This window comes from Sciurus carolinensis, chromosome 9 (genome assembly GCF_902686445.1).
Source record: "Sciurus carolinensis chromosome 9, mSciCar1.2, whole genome shotgun sequence".
NCBI classification, from domain to species: domain Eukaryota; kingdom Metazoa; phylum Chordata; class Mammalia; order Rodentia; family Sciuridae; genus Sciurus; species Sciurus carolinensis.
This window is the reverse complement of record NC_062221.1, coordinates 73096935-73119015: the sequence shown is the minus strand read 5'-3', so window position 1 is coordinate 73119015 and position 22081 is coordinate 73096935. Positions and strand designations below refer to the sequence as shown.

The 22081-nt window shown below is 33.8% G+C and overlaps 1 protein-coding gene across 1 annotated transcript in view; it reads right to left on the bottom strand.

Moving 5' to 3' along the window:
• Gsk3b (glycogen synthase kinase 3 beta) overlaps nt 1-22081 on the bottom strand; it is a 190502-nt gene that overhangs the window by 61059 nt on the left and 107362 nt on the right. Inside the window, 2 exon segments of the mRNA XM_047563722.1 lie at nt 5609-5719; nt 16120-16203. Of these exon segments, the coding sequence (XP_047419678.1) occupies nt 5609-5719; nt 16120-16203 (195 nt within the window).

Here is a 22081-nt window from a genome sequence, read left to right as displayed (position 1 = left end):
TCATTAGCCATGTATTTATACCACCCTTTAATAACTTAAAAAAGGAAACCTGACAACGTGCTTTATAACCTCTTATTTTACTAACATTTTACCTCGAATGAGATAAGAAAAGCTTTTACTTAAAACAAGATATAAAACTCAGAGACGGACCAAATCATATGACTCAAAACTAATATTTGGATCAGAAGCCAAGTCTTCTGTTTTTGTTTTTGTTTTTTTAACCAAAGATTGAACTTAGGGGCACTTGGCCACTGAGTCACATCTCCAGCCCTATTTTGTATTTTATTTAGAGACAGGGTCTCATTGAGCTGCTTAGCGCTTCACTTTTGCTGAGGCTGGCTTTGAACTGAGGATCCTCCTGCCTCAGCCTCCCAAGCTGCCGTGATTACAAGCATGTGTCACCGTGCCCAGCAAGTCTTCTGATTTTTAAGTTCATCATTCTTTCTAGTATAACAGACTGCTTAATGTAAAAGTATTTCCAATGTCATTTTCTGAATCATTTTTTTCTAAGATGTCAGTTTCTAAGGTTATTGAAAACTCACAGGTGTACTGAAAAAAATTCAGCGATTACCTATCAAAACACTAGTAATACTGTTAGCAGCATCACCACTCTATTAATATCCTTCAGCAATAAGTAAACTTTAAATACCATTTAAAAACACATGCTTAGCTGACTACCGACATCACCTTAAAAGATGGTATTCTTCAATTCTGTTACTAAAAATGATATACAGTAGATATATACCATAAGAATACCATAATCCTTCTGTTTATCCCAAATTCTGTAGTGATCTAATTCACTCCCACCCACCCTGGATCTTCGGTTCTCTTTAAAAATTTTTTTAAATAATTCACTTTAAAATTTTTCTCACTACTCTTTCTGACCTCTACCCCAAAATCCACACCATGAAAAAAAAATGTGAAATAATTCATACCAAAGATATGAGTGTCTTGGTGAAATAGATAAATAAAAACTTTTAAATGAAATAAAATAAAAAGATATGGGTTAGATGAAACATAGACATATGATGCCATCTTTAGAGGCTACTGATAAGGGTTAGATTACTTAACCGGAAATCTACTTTACTTCAGAGGCATGACAGAAACTGAAAACAGGTGAATTGCAGCACATCTTTAATATTAATATGGATTAAAGTTGGAAAAGTTTAAGCCTTCTTTAAGATGAAGCATGACATAAAATGCATACATAAGATATTCAATAATACCAGCATTTACCACTAAAGTTAGAATTCAAACATTTAGGTATCCATGTATCTTGTAAAAAAAAAAAAACTATGCGATTCTATAAGTGTATCACTGCTCACAGAATCAATCTCCAAATCTTAAAGTGTATTCTGAGTTTAATTCTTTTTCACTAAGAAAGTGATTTATAAGCAACTGAATTCACAGACACTCATCTACTAAAATAAAGATTTTACCTACTCTGTCAGAGTATTAACATCTAGGTCAACAAAAACAACGAAAACAAAAAGTTTTCTTTAAAAAAGGGCTAAACAGCTTAAATTAGGTTAATTTCAGGATGTCTTTTTACTGTATTCTTTCGTCTGGAAGATTACTCTATCTCCACTCTCTTCCTTCATCTTTGCAAAACCAAGATTAAGAATAGAATATGCAACTCTGAATGTTCTTGTTCCACTTTGTAAAAGCACACTTATAAGAAAGCTGAAAGGGTTTCTACACTAGATAGAGAGAAAACAACTATTATTTTCCCGGCACTATTCTAAGTGCTTTACATGTGTTATTTCACTTAATTCTATAACAACCTCACGTAATCCATAAATACTATTATTATTTTATATATAAAGAAACCAGGTCAGGGAGATTAAGCAACTTGCCCAATATCACATTTGCAATCTTCTGTTGTGGCTTGGGAATAGATATTCCTCTTAAAATTGCAATTTCTTTATTCTGTCATATTTTTACTTTATTAACAAAGGTGCAAAATATAATAATTAAAATAGTTTAGATGACTACATAGAAGATTAAAATATTAATTCTAAGAAACTGGCCAGGGATGTAGCTCAGTGGTAATGTCTAGCATGTATAAGGTCATGGGTTTGATCCTCACTGCTGTGAGAAAAAAAAAACAAAAAAAAAAAACATCAAATATAATGATCCCAATTTGAAATATAACAGATTATTTTAACATACTAACGACAAAACCAAGTGATTTTCTACTCATTTATTTAATTCTTACAATCGCTCTGTGATATATTCATTTCCCCTTATTTTATAGGAGAGGAAATTGAAGTTCAGGGAGCAGTTTGAACACAGTAATAAAGTTAATCAAATCTAACACAAGGCCAATGTTCCCCCCTTTGTGCCACATCTGTTTAAAACAAATAACAGTATAACAATTTTGATTTTCATTCACAAAAATGTATCCAGCTCTCTTACATATTCAGACCTTGTCCTTACACAAGTGTTGTTTGTTTTTCCAATTTAAAAACAAAACAAATCAAAAAACAAAAAAACACTTTAGGCTAGGTGTAGTGCACACACCTATAGTCCCAGCTACTCAGGGAGCTGAGGTAGGAGGATCCTTTGAACACAGGAGTTCAGGGTCAGCCTCAGCAGCATATTGACACCTCACCTCAAAAATACAAAAAAATTTAAGTTCATAACAATGACTGGATAGTCATCTGTTTCACAGTTACATTTCAAAACCCATTTAGTTCTGAAAGATGCACATCAGAAAAACAAAGATGCTCAAAACTTTTTAACTTATAACTATTATCAACTATAAAACAGGCAAGAGAAAAGAGGTGAAGAAACAGGTTCCAAACAATATGTTCACAGAATGACTCAACTCACCCAGAAAAAGTGAAAGTGAAACAATCACAAAGAAATGTAGTTGCCATTTTGGTAAACATGTATGCCAAACAAATCTTTGTTAGATGGTACCATAAAAGAGTCGAACGTAATTTGTCACTTTTATTTCCATCTCCCAATCTAAGATTTTTCATATAATAGGACTGCAATAAAACTTGTAGAATGAATAAGTGAAGAAGCTCAACCCATAAACTCATTAACTACAGACACTATTTTTCTCTTTTCAGAACTTCAAACATACAAATAGATTTGTATTCCCAGAGAATACCCAGGGCCAAAAGGTGATTTTAGAAGAGCTGTGGTTATAAAAAAGAATGATCCCTTTTTCCACAAGGAGGAGAAATGAGTACTATTTTTCTCTCCATGTATATCAACTTCAATATGCACAATAATTTTACTTTAATTTTTATAAATATACAATATTAGAGATTAAGCCCAACTATATACTGGCAAAATATGAAAATATGAAGTGATCTCCACAATGTAATCTTTAATCTATGAAAATATAAGAGAGTTCCAGGATGTATTTTTATACCAAAAACAAAAAATGTATACCTTATGTTACCATTTAGAGAAAAAGGGAATAGGATTGGATAAAATAATTACACAATGATGATTTTTAAAAATGAAAGAATAAACTGTACAAAATTTTTAAAAATATTTAACTCTGGTAGAAGAAAGGATCAGAGAAGAAACACATAAAAGTTTAACTTCTTTGAACATATTTTGTTAAACAGATTGAACTTTGGAAGCATGTGAATATTTTTATGTTAATTTAAAAGTAAAATTAATGTAACATTTAAAAAATACAATCTATAGGGTTAGCGCTGTAGCTCAGTGACTGTGCTTGTCTAGAATGTGTGAGACACCGGGTTCGATCCTTAGCACCACATAAAAATGAACAAAAGAAAAATAAAGGCATTCTGTCCATCAACAGCTATAAAATTTTTTTTTTAAATAGAATCTATAATAAAAGTAAAATAAAACATACAAAACTTAATGGGGTATAGTCACACAAAGAGAGTTCTTCAATGCTGCTTTAAAATAGATACCTTGGTTCATTCCTAATAGGATTGAATAGGGGGGTAAAAAGTGCTTCAAAAAGATCTTACATTATTTTCAGCTGAAGGTGCTAGTAAGTGGGTAATTATAATGCTGTCATTGAGAAATGAAATTTTCAGCATTAAGTGATGGAAGACAGTCAGGGTTAAGTTTTAAAAAAAACGGACTCTATTGTCGTGTAAAATGAACCAATAATAAAAAAAGATGTGATTAAAAAAAAAACCTCAATTTTAATTGGAAATATCAATATGAATTTATTGTGTATTTATTTTTTGGGGAAAAACAGATGTGTTGTATCTTTGAAAAAATTACCCATATCTCCTAGCTCTTTTTACTAAAACAATCCAGAAGTGATAACCAACCCTATGGCATTTAGCACATCCAATATTTAGACTATGGTCTCTAAAAACCATTTCTTACTAAAAGAACATGGTCTCCTCAAATAAAAGGTTGATTCCAACCTTTGAGGAAGAAATGTGTAAGATGAACCTAGAACACTGTTATTCTAGAGAACAAGGGAGCTATCACATAATATAAACAAACAAACAAACCAGAATACACCTAACTAGTAACCTATGAAGGATGTTATGGAATCATTCAATTCTAAATTTTGCTAAGTAAAAGTAAGAAATCAAATATAAACCTGTCTTTTCATCTCACCTGTACTTTAAAGTACAATTAAGAGTACATGGGCAGCTGGGGTTGTAGCTCAGGGGTAGAGCACTTGCCTGGCACATGTGAGGCATTGCATTCAATCCTCAACACCACATAAAAATAAAATAAAATAAAATAAAACAAAATAAAAGTATCCATCTACAACTGAAAATAAAAAAATAAAGAAAGAAAAAGATTACTTGGGGCAGTTTCTCTTTATGAAAGAATTACAGCTCTTAAGAAAGAATAACGACATTCAACAATAACATTTTATAAGGCCCGTGTGGTGGTGCACACCTGTAATCCCAGCAATTCAGGAGGCTGATGCAGGAGGATCACAAATTCCAGGCCAGGCAAGTTAGCAAAGCCCTATCTAAAAATTAAAAGGGTCAGGGATGTAGATGAGTGGTAAATGCCCTTGGGTTCAAATCCCACTACCAAACAAAAAAAAAAAAAAAAAAGTCAAATAAGTAAGATGGCATCAGTATTAGAAACACCAAATTAAGTAATATTTGTATATGTTTTAAATTGCCAAAAGTTTAAATTACTGCTACAGATGCAGTAAAAGTATCTATAAATGTCAATAAGACCTTAAATTTATAAGTATACAATTTTACATAAGTTTATATGATATGCTCTTATTTTGGTCTGTGGCACAATAAAGATATTAGAAATTTTAAAAATATGCTATGGTTAGCAGAATTAAAATTCATAACTGTCTGTGAATAATTCACTACAATTTATCAGAATATCTTCAATATATATCATGAAAGGTTTTTTTTTTTGTTGTGCTGGGGATTGAACCCAGGCCTTGGGCTTTTGAGGCAAGCACTCTACCAACTGAGTTATATCCCCAGACTCTCACGAAAGTTTTAAAAGTGAAAACCTCATTATTTTAAAATCATATAAGAATTTACCAAAACTAGCAATACCCACTTTGCAGTTTTTACTTCCTGAAAATTAAATACAAGAATACAGTATTCTCCCTGTCTCACGACAAATATTTTCCAAAATGGGAAATTGTTCCATTTTTACATACCTTGACATAGATCACAGGGAGCGTCTGTTTGGCTCTACTATAGTGTCTGGCAACTCTGTATACTGTTTCCGGAACATAGTCCAGCACCAGATTAAGGTAGACCTCATCTTTCTAAAAAGGTTTATTCAAAGCAAAAAACAAACAGATTAGAAATTGGTCTTTAAATATTCAAAGTAAATTCTCTATATATTCAATTATTCAGATTTTTAAAGATTTATGTGTTCAATTTTGATTACACAAAATTACTTTAGAATATAACCAAAACAGTAAAAACAAGTGTATCACACCTCTGTAATAATTCCATGTTAAAAACATGAACACTTCAATACTGTTAAGATTCCCAATCATATTTAAACTTTTATTTTGGTTACCATGATTTTAAAGGTATCACCAATGGTAAAATTTCCTACATTCTAAGCTGAGACTCAAAGTCTTCATATCCTATCAGGAAATGCAGTATGGTAGTAAAAAGAGTACCAAATTGAAAGCTAAGAAAAATAGATTTTTAGCTTTAGCTCTGATGGAATTGGTGTGTGCAAGTCAATCTTTGTAGGCTTCAGTTTGTTCAGCAATAACTTGATTATTAGAGACATTCTTCAAAATGTCTCTAATCTCCAGTTGGATGTGGTGGTACATGTGGTGGTAACTCCAGCAATCTCAGGAGGCTGAGTCAGAAGGATGGAAACTTCAAGGACAGCCTCAGCAACTTAGTGAGGCATTAAGCAAGTTAGCGAGACAGTCTCAAAAAACAAAAAAAATTAAAATTAAAATTAAATAAAAACAGATGTTGCTCAGTGGTTAAGCACCCCCTGAGTTCAGTCCTGGTACTTAAAAAAAAAGTCTCTAATCTCCACAAAAAAGTTTTATAGTTACTTAATAGTATATAATTAGTAAAATAATCATTTGTGTTCTATAATTAACTATCACAAAAAGAGTAGCTCATAAGCAAGTGAGTTACCACAAAAAGATCATATGTTCAAATATCCTTTCTTTTAGTAGCACAAAGACACCAACCCACATCTGAAGAAGGGAATCCAACCAAGTAGTAAAGAGGAACAACCTGTACCCTGTTCCTGTCAATGATATGTTAGGTAAATCAAAGCAGAAAATGAAGTTTAGAGTCATTACTATCTAATGAGTAGGAAAAACTGCAGATAAACAAACTTTTATAATCTCCTGATATGAAATTATCTTAGCTACCAAACTGAAGGAGATAATTTAAATTTTCAGCATTTACTGTATATTACCAGTCACTGCAGAGGAATTAAGTGTGCAGGTATAAAAGAAGAAATGGAAGTGTATATTGCAAGAAGGACTTCAGGTGCAGCGAAAACTGTAATCACAACATGAGGTCAAAGAGGAAGGCAGATACAAAGAGGGGACAGATGTTAAAAGTTTACTTTAAAAAAAAAACTCTTAATTACAAGGTATCTTGATCTTAATAAACCACTTGACAAAATTATAATGTTTATTAACAACTTGCAGATATGTACAGCACAGAATTACAACTTACTTCATTTGTTAAACAATCATACTAAAAGGAAAGAATATAAAGAATAAAAGGTTACTGTTGTGTTCAAGGGTGGTTTCTAGTGGTAATACTATGAACTCTGTCATTCATAAGTGCTTTAATTTATAAGGGGTTGTAAGAACAAATAACTTCAATAACTAAATAACAAATGTAAAGGTACAGCCAAACCCTGTAATGTAGTAAGGGGTAGTGGTTGGTCAACCAGTGCAAAACTTAATTAAAAGCATTCTTAAAAAAAAAAAAATTAACAATGTGGTACCTAGTCAAATAAAACACACTTGGGGACAGATCTGACAGCATATAACCTCTAATTTTAACACAGCCAACTAAGATTGACACAAACCTAGGAAAAATGGCTTAAAACCCAACAGTAATTCATCTGCAAAGTAAATAGTAGGTGTAAGTGAACAGAACTGAAAAGTAATCTTAGTTGAGAAACTGCTAATGAAAAACATAATGCAACATTAGGATATGGCAAAAGTACTGTGTTTAGATAAATAAAGATAATTCCACTCTGCAGATTTCAGGCCTCATTTGAAGTACTGATGATATCCCTTTTAAAAGCAGCTTATTTTATTAATGGTAGCAGCAAAGTGGAGTACATCAAAGGAAGGTTAAAAAAATCATGTATAAGTTCAGCACTTTACTATTTTACGAGAAATATGGAGGCTTGAATAAATGATCTTCTTAAATTTACAAATGTTTAAATGTAAATTAAATAGTCACAACAATAATCCCTGAGGAAGGGTAGTGTTCAACTCTAGGAAACATAAAGAGTATACAGCAATATTTTCACATTCTCAAAAGTATAGTTTTATTTAGAGGTTCCTACAAAGAACAATTCGGGAGACTGGGGACACTAATATTTCAGGGAAAGGGCTGAATTCAGCATTTTCAGCATGTATAATTTCCTGAAACATCTCAGGTCTGCTGTTTTCTTTTCTTTTCTTTTTTTTTTTTTTTTTAATTGTTTTGCTTTTTGGTACCAGCAGTTGAACTAAAGGGCACTCAACCACTGAGCCACATCCCCAGCCCTATTTTGTATTTTATTTAGAGACAGGGTCTCAATGAGTTGCTTAGCACCTCACTTTTGCTGAGGATGGTTTTCAAGTCAGGATCCTCCTGCCTCAGCCTTCCAAGCTGCTAAAGATTACAGGTGTGTGCCACTAAGCCCAGCTCAGGCCTGCTGTTTTCTTAATGCAATCTCTCTTGGATTACTAGACTGAATTCTTAAAAACTCACAGAGTAGCTTAAAAGTTAAAAGCTGATACAGAAATAAAACACATTAAAGAATATGAGTTCAGATGTAGATTCTAAAAACACTTATTTCACTAACATGACTAAGTACTAAACTCAAAGAGCTGCTACTAGGCTTCCAAAACTGGCTAAGAAGTCACTGCTACAAATCCTTTGAAAAGAATTGTATTTTTATACAAAGTGGATCTTATTCAGAAACTAAAAAAAAAAAAAAAAAAAAAATTACACGAGGGCATAAATATAGACATGGTTCAGTTTTTTTCAGTCCATCCTTCCTTCCTTCCTGTACTGTACTGCACTTCCTGAACCCAGGGGTGGGCGTTCTACTGAGTTATACTCCCCACCCTTTTTATTTCAAGACAGGACCTCCTCACTAAGTTGCTGAGTCTGGCCTTCAACTTGGAACCTTCCTGCCTTAGTCTCCCAAGTTGCTGCAATTACAAATATGCAGGACTCACCAATGAATGGTTCAATTTTCTTAGTTATCTTTAATCAATGAAAATCACTCTAATCAATGAAAATCACTTTTCCACGATCTCCACATTAAAGACATACACTAAGAAATTTAAATGACAAGATTTTGATTATACCTAACAAATCAACAACAGCAGGGGTAACTATCATATCTTCAGAAAATAGATAATATAATGATACTTTTATCCCCAGATAACTTCTGAGGTCAAGAAAAAAAAATGGCTTAAGGCTGCAGTTTTAAATAGAACCATGACATCATTCTAAAACTCTGATGGGATGCAAAACAGCGTATCAGAAAACCCAGTAATAAGACATTCAACACAGTGTCATGGAAGACCAGGATTCTTCTTGGAATTGGGTCAAGGAATTTTAGCTCAAAAAAAACTTCACAACAGTTGTCTTTTCTCTAATGGGTAAAATGGGCTGGTAAGAGAGCAAAATAATAATAACAGTAAAGGAGGTATGGATTAGAGTAAATCTTTTTGTTTAGAAACTTTGGGGAAGGAATGGAAAAGGGAGTAAGCAGCTAGCAAACAACAAGTAAGGGCAAGCTTTATCCCTATCTGACATCTTAAAATAAATACCAAAATTACCAAAAGATTGTTTAAAACAAAACTGCAAATGTACTAGAAGAAAACATGGGTGTTTCTGCAAACCTTGGAGGACAAAACAGCTATAAGCTACTAAGGAAAATATGCCAATTTGATTACATACAAATGTGAAACTTTTATACTACTTTAAAAAATATCACAAAAATTATGTCCAAACACTGTGACAATTTACGAAAAGAATGATATTTCAGTTATGCATGTGGAAGGGCTAATCTGTTTTTATTTAAATACTGAATAAGAAAAGACCAATATCAAATAGAAAAAAAGGTGTTATGGTTTGGATATGGAATGTCCCCCAAAGGCACATGTGTTAGAAGGTTTGGTCACCAAATCAGTAATATTCTGAGGTGGCACCTTTGGAAAGCTGATTGGGTCATGAAGGTTCAGACCTCATGAGTAAGTTAATGTACCAATAAATTCATCATTTGACGGCATTAGTGGGAGGTGGTAGAAACTGTAGGAGGTGGGGTCTAGTTGAAGGAAGTAGGTCATAGGGGGCATGCCCTGGTAAAGTATATCTTGTCCCCAGTCCCTTCCTCTCACATTTGTTCTCTGTGCTTCCAGGTCAATATGAGATAAGTGGCATTCCTCTACTACATCCTTTAACACTGATGTTCTGTCTTACCACAGGCCCAAAGCACTGGAGTCAGTTGACCACAGACTGAAACCTCTGAAATCATGAACCAAAATAAATTTTCCTCCTCTAAGCCTCCCCGCAACTTTCAGGTATTTTGTCCCAATGATGAAAAGCTGACCAACACAGAGCATGAAGATGGTCATACAAATGGCCAACAAAAATGTGGAAAGATGCTCAACCTCACCAATAATTAAATAAATAATAAAAATACAATGAGTTGCCATTTTTTCACCTATCAAACAGGAAAAGATAATTCAATCTAAGAAACCTAAGTATTAGAAAAGGTCACTTTCCATTATGCATCACATCTCCTTTCTGGTGAAAACTCAGACTCATGCAACCTTTTGGGAAACTAAATGGGTTAATGTATTCAACTGAAAGTAAAAAGACATACAAACTCCCAATTCGACTCAACAATGCCATGGAAATCAAGTTTATGAAAACAATTGTGCATTTATGTGTGCCCTTGTGCATGTCAATCAGATTTCTTGCTATCTGTGATTTTCACACAGGAAGGAAGGTAAAGAGAAAGAAAAAGGAAGAGGGGAGAAAGCTGCAGGTTGTAAAATTGATAAGGTACTATTTCTATAACTTGGAAGTTTCATTAATTAAAAACATAATAGCTGGGTATGGTGGCGCGCACCTGTATCCCAGCAACTCAGGAGGCTGAGGCAGGAAGATTGCAAGTTCAGGGCCAATCTCACCAATTTAGTAAGAACCTGTCTCAAAATAAAAAATAAAAGGGCCCAGGGATTTAGCTCAATGGTTAAGCACCCCTGTCACCAGCATCCTCCCCTCCAAAAAAAATTAAAACATTTGGTCTTTATATATATGTAGTTAGCTATAATCACTTTCCTTGTCTCTTAGATGAATGACTCAATTAATGGTCTTCCTCTTTTCAGGGCAGAGAACTCTTTCAAAACATAATAAAAGATACAAACTAGGCCTCACTAAAAAATGCATAACTATTTAGTAATGATGGTTGAATAAGGAGGTATTATAATAGTAGCAGTAGCAGTAACAATAGTATAGGTAGTATTAATGATAATAAAATATACAATCATTTGAGAAGGGTTGTACATCTTCTGCAGACCCAAAGTTTAAAATACTGATTTAAAGATTAAATAAAAGTAAAGTATTTAGATTAATGCCCTGGAGAGAGTATCATGTAAATTTCAGCTATCATTACCACTACCTCTACTACTCTTATTACTGCTACTATGACTATTATTTCTACTGCTATTATTCAACCATTGTTACTAAGGTATTTTTCAATGTTACCTTTCTGGTACACTGCTTCTGCAGAAATTCACATTCTATGCTAAATTAAAAAAAAGCATGTTATATAGACTCTGAAGTCAGGCTGCCTAGGGTTAACCCCAACCTTGTCACTTAACAGTTGTATAATTCTGGGATAATTTAAAAGCCAATTTCTTTTTCTATAAAATGGAGATAACAACAATAATAATTCTTCACATGAAATGCTAGGAGATTTAGGTGAGTTACAAAGTACAGGGAAGAACTCAGGGCAATATTTGATGTACAACAAGTATAATATATATTTGCTATTGTTAAACACAATGGTTTGTACAAATGGTAAATTAATGTTTACATGCCAGGTGCTATAAGCACTCGATAAACATTTTTAAATTTGTTCCTTGCAAAACCCCTACTATACAGGAGGCAGGGGATAGGCTTACAAAAGTGAATATCTTGCCCAGAATCATAGATGCTATCATGTGCAACAACTGGAAAGGAAACCCAAATATTTCTAGTTACAAAGTCTTTAAAATGACAAGGTGGAATACAACACAAAGAGTCACTAAAATGGACATCTCATTCAGCCACACTGAAGTCAATGAAAATATCTACCTAATATTATAGAACTACTACTTTTAACTCCACCCAGATCTGAAAAATGCTTACAGACAAAAAAAAAAAAAAATACTATTCTCAAATGAAAAATAACTAAAGGGAAATAAAGAAGAATATATGTAGTACAAGTTAACAGAATATTACACAACTATATATGATGATGCAATAGGAAGTTTTAATGAGATCATTAATATTTAGTAAGGTTATGAATAGTCAAGCATATACGCCTATATAAATGAGCACATATGGAAGAAGATATGTAAAACTGTTGAAGGTTAGAACAGTGACTGTGAAAAAAAAAATTGTTTTAAACCAAAAGGGAGTGAAGGCCCAGAGAGAAAGGACACTAAGAGAAAAATTCAAGCCGAGTAGGAATCTGTAACAAGATTTATAGAGGATCACAAGTACAAAGTAAGAAAGATAAATAGAAATCCAACAAAAGAGAGGTACAGAGACAAAGAAAAAGGCTGATGGAGAACCACAGGAAGGAAATAACCAAGAGAGAAAGAGAGAGAAGAGAGCAGAAACAGAGGAAGAGTTATAGAGGAAAAGGAAATCTGAAAGGAGTGGGTAAAAAAGACCAAGACAAAACCCAGAGACAGAAAGACAGAAATCCAGAACCTAAGAGTGAAAGGGCAGAAATCCAGAAAGGAGACAGACTCAAGAGAGAGGAGAGAAAAGAGTTGGAGAAAACTGAAGGAAAATGATGAAAAGGGAAAGAGTCAAAGATGAGTATAGAGTATTTCTAAAACTTCAACACACATTTGAATTCATCTAACCTAGAACCTACCTGAGTCTTTCGTTTCTATAATCCTGAAACAATGAATTCTTGTTCTTCTGATCTTTGCAATACCTCAACTCATCCCTAAATGTCTCCTCATGGCCTCATTTAGGTTCATATTCTTATGGCTGATCTCTTTCCCAAAGCTTCCCCCTGTGCTCTCTGAAACCCAAAAAGAAACTGTCTGATAATCTCATTTTCTTAATGGAGGGTTCTTTTTATTGCCTTTCCCCAGACAAAATCTGAATCTCACCCAAAGGTACTGGTTTCCTTGTAACATTCTCATAAGTTTGTTTTTACCCCTCAACAAATTCTAGGAACAGAAGGAAATACTGTCAAACTGTTGACCTTTTACTGTCCTGACCTCAAACAACACCCAGGCTTCTTCCTCCCCCAAACTCTATACACCCTCTCTATCCAACCTTGTCAATGTTAACTTAGAACTCTGTAAGTAAAGCCATACAAGTATCTATTTTCTGGACATCTCTATGTACATGTCACATGGGCCATCTCAAACTTTATTTCATTCTTCAAAACTTTCTCATAAATACATTTTATTTCATTCTTTGAAACTTTTCTCATAAATATACTTTATTTCATTCTGCAAAACTTTTCTCAAAAATACACACGGGCAACACTTCTGCTAGAAAAATACCTATCAAATATAGGACTACTATATTCAGAAATACATAATCTCTAGGGGCAGGTAAGAAATTCACAGATATTTAAATCCCTCTATAACAGCAGTAGAAACCTACTCCTGGAGAGTCCAATCTCTCAACCCTAGAGCAGAACCCATCTTTTCCTATGTCTAGAATTACTTCACTACTTGATATATGAAATACTACATTAGTTCTGTTAGAATAATTCATAAGTGGAGATTATGAGTGGCAAAAAGAAATGATCTTTTTGGTGACTATAAGATTATGGGAAGTCTTAAACCTGTGTATGCATGTCAGAAAACTTCCCTTTTTAAAAAATTTTCTTTTGACAAAGTTTAAGGGAAGAAAGAAGACAAATACAAAAGGAAGGCTGAGATGTCACCCTGCTTTCAGTTATTCACAAACACCTGCAGATCTAAGTTTAGAGTCACTGCTTTAAGTGAAGGCAGCTTCTATGAGTCTCTGTTACAGATTCTGAGTACAAGGCACCTAAGCAATTTGGATGTTACCAAAATTAAAATGATTTGTGCTTTGGGAAACACTTATTAGAAAAAGAAGAAAGAAGAAAACTTTTATCCTTTTTTTTTTTTTATAAACAAAGATAATTATTTTTTACACTATACCCTACCCCACTTTTTTCTTTATTTTAAGGAGCTACCCAAAACTAAGCTGTTTGTCACTTTAGAAATTTTACAATGCTCAAGAAAAAGTTCTAAGAGATATACAACATTTGAAAGTTTTTTTTTTCCTAATAGACAGAGGTTCACTGTCCTTGTTAACCTATATTAATGAAATCTCTGTATCTATAAGAATGATTTTAAGATAAATAGGAAGCTGTAAGTAGTAGGAGGGAGGAAGTCCTGCTCTGAAGTACTCAGATAAAAGCTGGTCAGCTGTTACCATGAAGGCAAGATTAAGTCTGGGGTAAGGGTTGCCTATTATGGGGGTTTTCCCACCAAACCAAAATCAGACGGGCAAGCCATCAGGTATCTTACATTTCAAGGCCTGATATTCTTACCTTTCTACACTTGAATTTCATAGAAGTTGAATGAGCTAATATTTATGAAGCATTAAACCAGTACCTGACATATAGGAGAGCCATGCAAATTAAGCAATCAAGAGAAAATATTTAGGGACTTTGTAAGGAGGCCTTTGCAAATGAATTTATACATGATCTAGTGGCTCACAGAAATAAATAACTCTGACCTTTACTTTCCTTCCTGGGGTATTATGATGTCTAGCATCTAATAACAAAAAGCCATGAGGATGCAAAATTTCATTTTAAGAGTGCTTGTGAACATAATAGATGCTCCATAATCTTATTTGGGAAGGGACAGAAAAACAAAGACAGGCCAAAACAGCTAAGATTAAAGATAGTATAAGGCAGTAGGTGCATGAACCAAGAAATTCGATTTAGAAATAAGAGAACTCAAATATCTATTAGGGTTTACAATTTCCATACGAACAGAGGCAAAATTTAAACTTAAAAAAGAACTGAGAAACAAGTGTTGACAAAGGACGAATTTACTAATTATGGCTGGTAACACATATTAGTTATGACATACAAATGTATACACAATTATAGATCTATAGACATGGACACCATCACCTTGGCTTAAATACATAGGTCTTCTCCTATATCACTGGGTTTGTCATGTGAAAAGAAAAAGAATTTCCAAGAAAATCTAAGTACAGTTTAATGGAAAATGATTTTAAAATGATTAAACTAGAAAACAGTTAAGTAAATTGACACTGGGTTAGAAATCAAAAGACATTATGGATCTAAGAACATTACATATTATGTGCATAAAATTGAAGTCCAAAATATCAAGTGAATTTATTCAGTCATATTTACTTTGCCCCTCTCCCCCTCGCGCGCACACACACACACACACACACACACACACACACACACAAACACACAAGTGAGATTTCTATGTTACTTGCCAGGTCCTTGCACCCCAAATCAATGAAGAAAACAATTTAAGGAAATATTGAAACTGGGAAAAGGATAGACAGTAGAAAAAGATCAAAGTACAGCAGAAGAAACTGGTTTTCTATGTTTCTTTTTCCACTGATTACATTAACATTAGTTATTGCATCTTCTGAAGAGAAAGACCAAGGGAGGAGAAAGGTAAGAGGAGCATTCTTGGCACAAAGTCTGAATTATCCTTTACTTTCGCAAAACTAAGTGTGATCAGAAATTGTGACAATTTATAGTAAGCTCTGTAATACTACATCTTTTTTCTGACCAAAGACCAATTCAACTTACTTCCTAATTTATAACCCTCTTTCTAGTCCTATCAAAGTCCTTCTACTTCCTCTTCATCTCACATCAATTTCCACTTAACAAATTGACATAATTTTCCTCCCTACAATAAACAGATGAAGTGATTTCATAAAAACATAGACATATTAATAAAAATATATAAACTTGCTACAGAACTAAAGACAGAAGTTTAAAAAAAAAGGAGAAATTCTTAAATATTCATTCCCTTTATATTCTCATTAGCATGTTCCTGTTATAACTAATGATATTCAATGACCATTTCTTGGGCCTGTGCTTTGAATGCTTTCTTTCAATTAGCAACTATTTTGCTAGGGTAGAGGTAGGGGAGGTATTATTTCTCGAAGAATAACAAGTTTATTGCAATATTTAATACATACTCTCTGTTATACCTACCTTCTCACCACTTGAGTAGAAGAAATACCGCAATCGGACTATGTTACAGTGATCTAGCTTTCTCATGATCTGGAGTTCTCGGTTCTGAAAAGAAAACACAAGAAAATAATTTTTAAAAGACAATTATTCCATCATAATCACCAAGATGCTCCTGAAATAACATTAAACACTACAAATAGCAAGCTATGTATATGCTATTAAAAAGTACAGCTGGTAGACCAGAATTGAACTGCAAACTATTTGTTACTAGTCCATGAACTATTTGTTACTGCTCAGTAATAAGATTTTAAGTTGAGGGTTTAAAATCTTTTATAGCAATTTGACAAACTAATTTTTTATCTATGAATCTGATAATAAGAATTGAGACCTGTATTTTGTATTTTTAAAACTTTTACTTTTCTAGTAATTCATTTGCATTATATTTGCAAAACTATCAGTCTGGTGAATTAAAAATTATAGAAACTGGTGCTTCACCACATACACCTTGAGAAGCACTGGTCTAGGATTTGGAAGAAATATTTGAAATGAGCTGCTGTTACTAGTATAATTTTTTTGCCACTATAATAAAACATAAATCAAACTTCTTAAAAAACAAATTAAGCAGGGATCAAAGGAGACGCTTAACAATCCCATATCCTTCTCAGATACAGTGAAAAAAATCAGGAGTTAACTAGAAAAAGACATGTGCAGTCCTAACAGATTTATAGACTACAGAAACTTCTTTTGGGAAATTTCAAAGTTATGCTCACATCGCCTGATAATTAAACATTAAATAATATGACTTTTAAATATCTTATTCTACTGTAATAGTAAATTTAAACAGATTATTAACAAAGAGTACATATTCCAACAATATTCTAGTGGCTGTCAAAAATACCAAACTACCAGCTACGTGGCCAAAAAAAACCCCAACTTTTTAAATTACTATAATAATTCAGAAAGCTAAAAAAAATGAGGTATATGCCTGGGAATCTGGAAAGGATAATTATGATCACAAAAGAGCCCAGGAAAGAGAAAGGTGAGGATGCTTAGGGACAAGTGAGTCAAAAACGCAGAACTACCTTAGAACAGACTGGGCTCTAGTTTTTAGAAGATAGGAGAAATAAGTGAATATTTCTTTAAATGACCTTCAGAACTGGGTTTATGTATGAAGTAATATTTAAATTCTTAAAAGACAACAATCTGTCATTCCATTACTTGTTACAAAATGCGTAACTGAAGCAATAAACATATAATATAGTTCAACTGCTTTAACAAAGATAATAACTGATGTCACTCTTTGAGTTTTGACCATGGAATAGAGAAGGACACAAAAACATTACCAAACTTGAACCTGCGTCCATTTCTGTTCCAAACAAAAGTGGTTTGTAGAAGAATTTCTACACTTTGCCAATTCACATGTAGGAAGCACACTTGTGTAGAGAATTGCCAGGTTTGTGTTTTTTGTTTTCGTTTGGTACCAGAGATTGAACTCAGAGGCAGTTAACCACTGAGCCACATCTCTGGTCCCTTTTATTTTTTATTTTGAGACAAGATCTCGCTAAGTTGCATAGGACTTCACTAAATTGCTGAGGTTAGCTTTGAACTTGAGATCCCTCCTGGAGCCTCCCAACTCGCTGGGATAACAGGTTAATGCCACCACACCCAGCCAGTAAACCGAGACATACCTCTTCATGATATACAAGCTAGTAAAATTGTTTTTAACATACACAACTATGTTAAAAATAAGCTATCTGTTTTTCTAGACTTTAGGTATATGGAATGTCCCTCAAAGGTTCATATGCTAAAGGTTCAGTCTCCAATGCAGTAATATTCAGAAGTGGGGTTTTTAAGAAATGTTTAGGGCTGTAACCTCATCAGTTTTGAATGCAACTGATCCCCAGTACCTGCCCCTGGGCAACACACAATTCCCTAAAAGAGCCAAAAGACAATTTTCACAGAGCAATATTTATAAGCATTAGTTAAGCCAATGTTAGGTAAACGAAGTTCCAGGCCGAAGATACATTTAAATATGCAACTATCCCAATTCTAACCATGTTTACTGAGTCTTTATTAGCTGACTAATGACATATCAATTCTACAGTAGAAAACACTATTATTCTACAAATACAATGTACTAATTCTATGGCAGGCATACTGTTCAGTATTGAAGGATGTGAGAAATGAAAAGGACTAACAAAGTTCCTACTGTCATGAAACAGTATAGGGAGAAAAGAGGGAGTAAATAAATAATACATATTCATTCAGAGTAAAAGGATGGATCATGATAGAGAGAAAAGGCTATGTTTTAGATCCAGAAAGTCAGAGAAGATCTTATGAGGAAGGTAAGATCTTTACACCAACCTGAATGATACAAAAGTCAGAACCACATGAAACCTCCAAAAATTGAAGAGAATCAGTTTGGAGGAGAAAGTGGAACAAGAGTTCTGTTTTCCAGTTACATTTAAAATCTTTATTAAATAGCCAAGTGAGGTTCAAGGTAGAAGCCAGGGTTAGAAAAATGTATCTACGGTTCATTTGAATAAAAAGGATTTAAGACAAAGGAACCTGAGGGTATCACGTAGGGAAGGTTCCACATAAGGAGAGATAAATTCATGGAATGAAAAGTAATAGAGCAAAGTAATTAATGAATGGGAAGATAGGAGGAATATTATCTTAGAAGCTGAATAGAAATTTCAGAAAAAGTGAGTGACCATTTATGTCAAAAGTTGCTGAGAAACACACACACACACACTCAACACACACAAAACTGACAATTGATATGGCGAATGCAGGACATTGATGACACTTACTAGAGTAGTTTCCATAGAACAGTAGTGACAAGAGCCTAACTGGATTGAGTTGGGCACAGTGGCACACATCTGTAATCCCAGCAACTCAGGAGGTTGAGAAAGGAGGATTCCCAATTTGAGGTCAGCCTTGGCAATTTAGCAAGGCCCTTGGCAAGTTAGCAAGACCTTTTCTCAAAAACAACAAAAGGACTGAGGATACAGCTCAGTGGTAAAGCATAACTGGGACTGGGTTCAAACTCTAGTACCAACCCCCCCCACCAAAACCTAACTGGATTGAATTACAGTGGTGTAGGAGGAGGTTTAGGAGGGTATTAAGATGTTAGAAAGTTTTAGAAGTGGACAGATTTCCAGTCACAGAGGAATGATGAGATTAGTGAACCCACTCCCTCAAAATGCCTATAAAATAGGACTGTAATATAGAAAACAACCATTTAGGACTGTGGAAATTAAATGATCAAAGGAAATAACAAACTGAGAAGTCATTATTCATGAAACACTTGTAGATGCTACAGTTAAGACAGTGAAAAAGTCTTCCTTTTGGGGGATGTTGTCATTTCTCCCTCTGCCACCCACCTTAGTCTGTGAAGGTAGATTTATCATAGCAGAACATTCAGAAATTTAACAGGGAGATCTAAGAAATCAGAGAAGCACAAGGGGCCTAAATAAGCTCCCTTCTTATTTCAATGAACTGAGAGGCTGTGTACACATATAGGACACCAAAGAGTGACTCAGAGAAAGTAAAAGTCAAGGACAACTTGAAAACTGTCCAAACTCTAATCATCAAAAAGTGATGAGAGCGGGTTGGGGAGATAGCTCAGTTTGTAGAGTGCTTGCCTTGCAGCATCGCAAAAAAAAAAAAAAAAAAAAAAAAAAAAAAAAAGTGATGAGAGCCTTATAAACTCAAAGTATTTCAACATGATTCCTAACCCATAGAACTATGGGTTCAACCACTCAACCACTAGTGGTCATAGTTTCTGGCCACTAACCTATGCAGAGAAAGAGCTGAACCCAAAGAAACCAGGCTAAAAAAAATAAAGAATTAAAAAATTAACAGAGAATTCAAAGGCTTCTAACTCTTGGGGAGAAAGAGTTCACAGATTACAATCAGGTAAGATACAAAACATAAACAAATAAGTAAACAAAACACCTCAAAACAACCACCTTCAGAATATTTTAAAAACATGAGAATCCTAACCTATATTCAGGTAGGTTTGTTCCTTTTTAAGCAGTCAACAGAAAATGATTCCTGGTAGACACAGCAATTGGATTTAGCAAACAAAGAATACAAAGGAGCTACTATAATTTGGTTCCAAGAATTAAACAAATCATATTTAAAATTTTTTAAATGATATGATGATAGTTACACAATAAATATGGAATATCAAAAAAGAAATACTAACTTTTTCCCCCCTGCAAATGAGGACACTGTGAAAGCCTAGGCAAGACCTCTACCACTGAACCACAGCTCCAGTCCACTAGAAATATTAACCTTTAAATGTGAAAATTAACCAGAGTTGAAGAGTATAGTTAAAAAAAAAAAAATGAAAGGTTCATCATGGGTCAAGAAAATATATGAGATGATATTTTAAAAAAATCAGTGAATCGGAAGCAGGGAAACAAATTATCCAATAAAAAGAAAGAAGATAAGAAAGAATGCAGAAAAATGAACAGAGCCTTAAAGATTCCTGGGATAACATCATACATAACAACATATAGCAAGAAATGTATAAAGCAGACAGTAGAAAAAGACAAAAAGGAGAAAAGAAAAATGTTATGAAAAAGTAATGACTGAAAATTTCCCCAACTTAATGAAAACCAAATTATGAAGCTCAATGAACCCCTGGATATGATAAACACAAAGATCCACAACTCGGTTCATTACGCTCAAATAGTCTAACTGAAGACTTTAGAAGATGGAAAGATCTCCCATGTTCTTGGATAGGCAGAATTAATACTGTCAAAACATACTACCAAAAGTGTTATACAGATTCAATGCAATTCCTATTAAAATCCCAATGACATTCTTCATAGAAACAGAAAAGGCTATATAAAAATATTCATTTGGAAAAATACGAGACCCAAAATAGCCAAAGCAATCCTTAACAAGAAAAGTGAAGCAGGAGACATCACAATACCAGACCTTAAACTGTACTTACAGAGACATAGTAACAAAAATAGCATGGTACTGGCACCAAAACAGACACATAGACCAATGGTACAGAATAGAAGACACAGAGACACACCCACATATATACAGTTATCTCATACCACACAAAGGCACTGAAAACATACACTGGAGAAAATGGTGCTGAGAAAACTGGAAACACATATGTAACAAAATGAAATTAAACCGCTATCTCTCACCCTGCACAAAACTCAAATCAAAGAAGATCAAGGAGTTAGGCAGCAGAACAGAGACCCTACACCTAATAGGAAAAAAAGTAACTACAAATCTCCATCATGTTGGCTTACAAACTGACTTCCTTAACAAGAACCCTAAAGTGCAAGTAGTAAAATAAAAAATCAATAAATGGAATTCATTCAAACTAAAAAGCTTCCTCACAGCAAACAATTGATTTGTTTTAGTTATTTTTTGTTGGAACACAGGTGCAATGTAAAATGTATGTCACAGTTAAAAACCCAAAATCCAGCAGGGCTGGTTCATAGGGCACATGTTTATGAAGTTCAAGGACATGGGTTCAATCTCTACTATGCATACAGACGCACACATATACACACAAGCGGAAAAAAACAGAAAAAAAACAAACAAACCTGGAATCCACTATACACAGAATAACCTGTTTATAAAAGCAATTTTTCCAATATAGAAAAAATAAAAAGAATACAAGAGCCCACATGCAGTAGGTGGCAACTGCATATAGTATCAGCGACTCTGGAGGCTGAGGAAGGAGGATTCCAAGTTCCTAGTCAGCACAGGCAACTTAGATTTAGCAAAACCTAATCTCAACAAAATAAAATATAAAAAAGGTAGAAAGGTTGCATATGTAGCTCAGTGACTGAGTGCCCCTGGGTTCAATTCCCAGTACCTTAAAAAGAAAAGAGTAAATCAGATTATAACTAATTTGGTTCCATCTTACTTTAAAAAACAATGATTATCCAATATAGAAAACAATGTCATACCAATAAGAAGACCTGAAAGACACATTTAA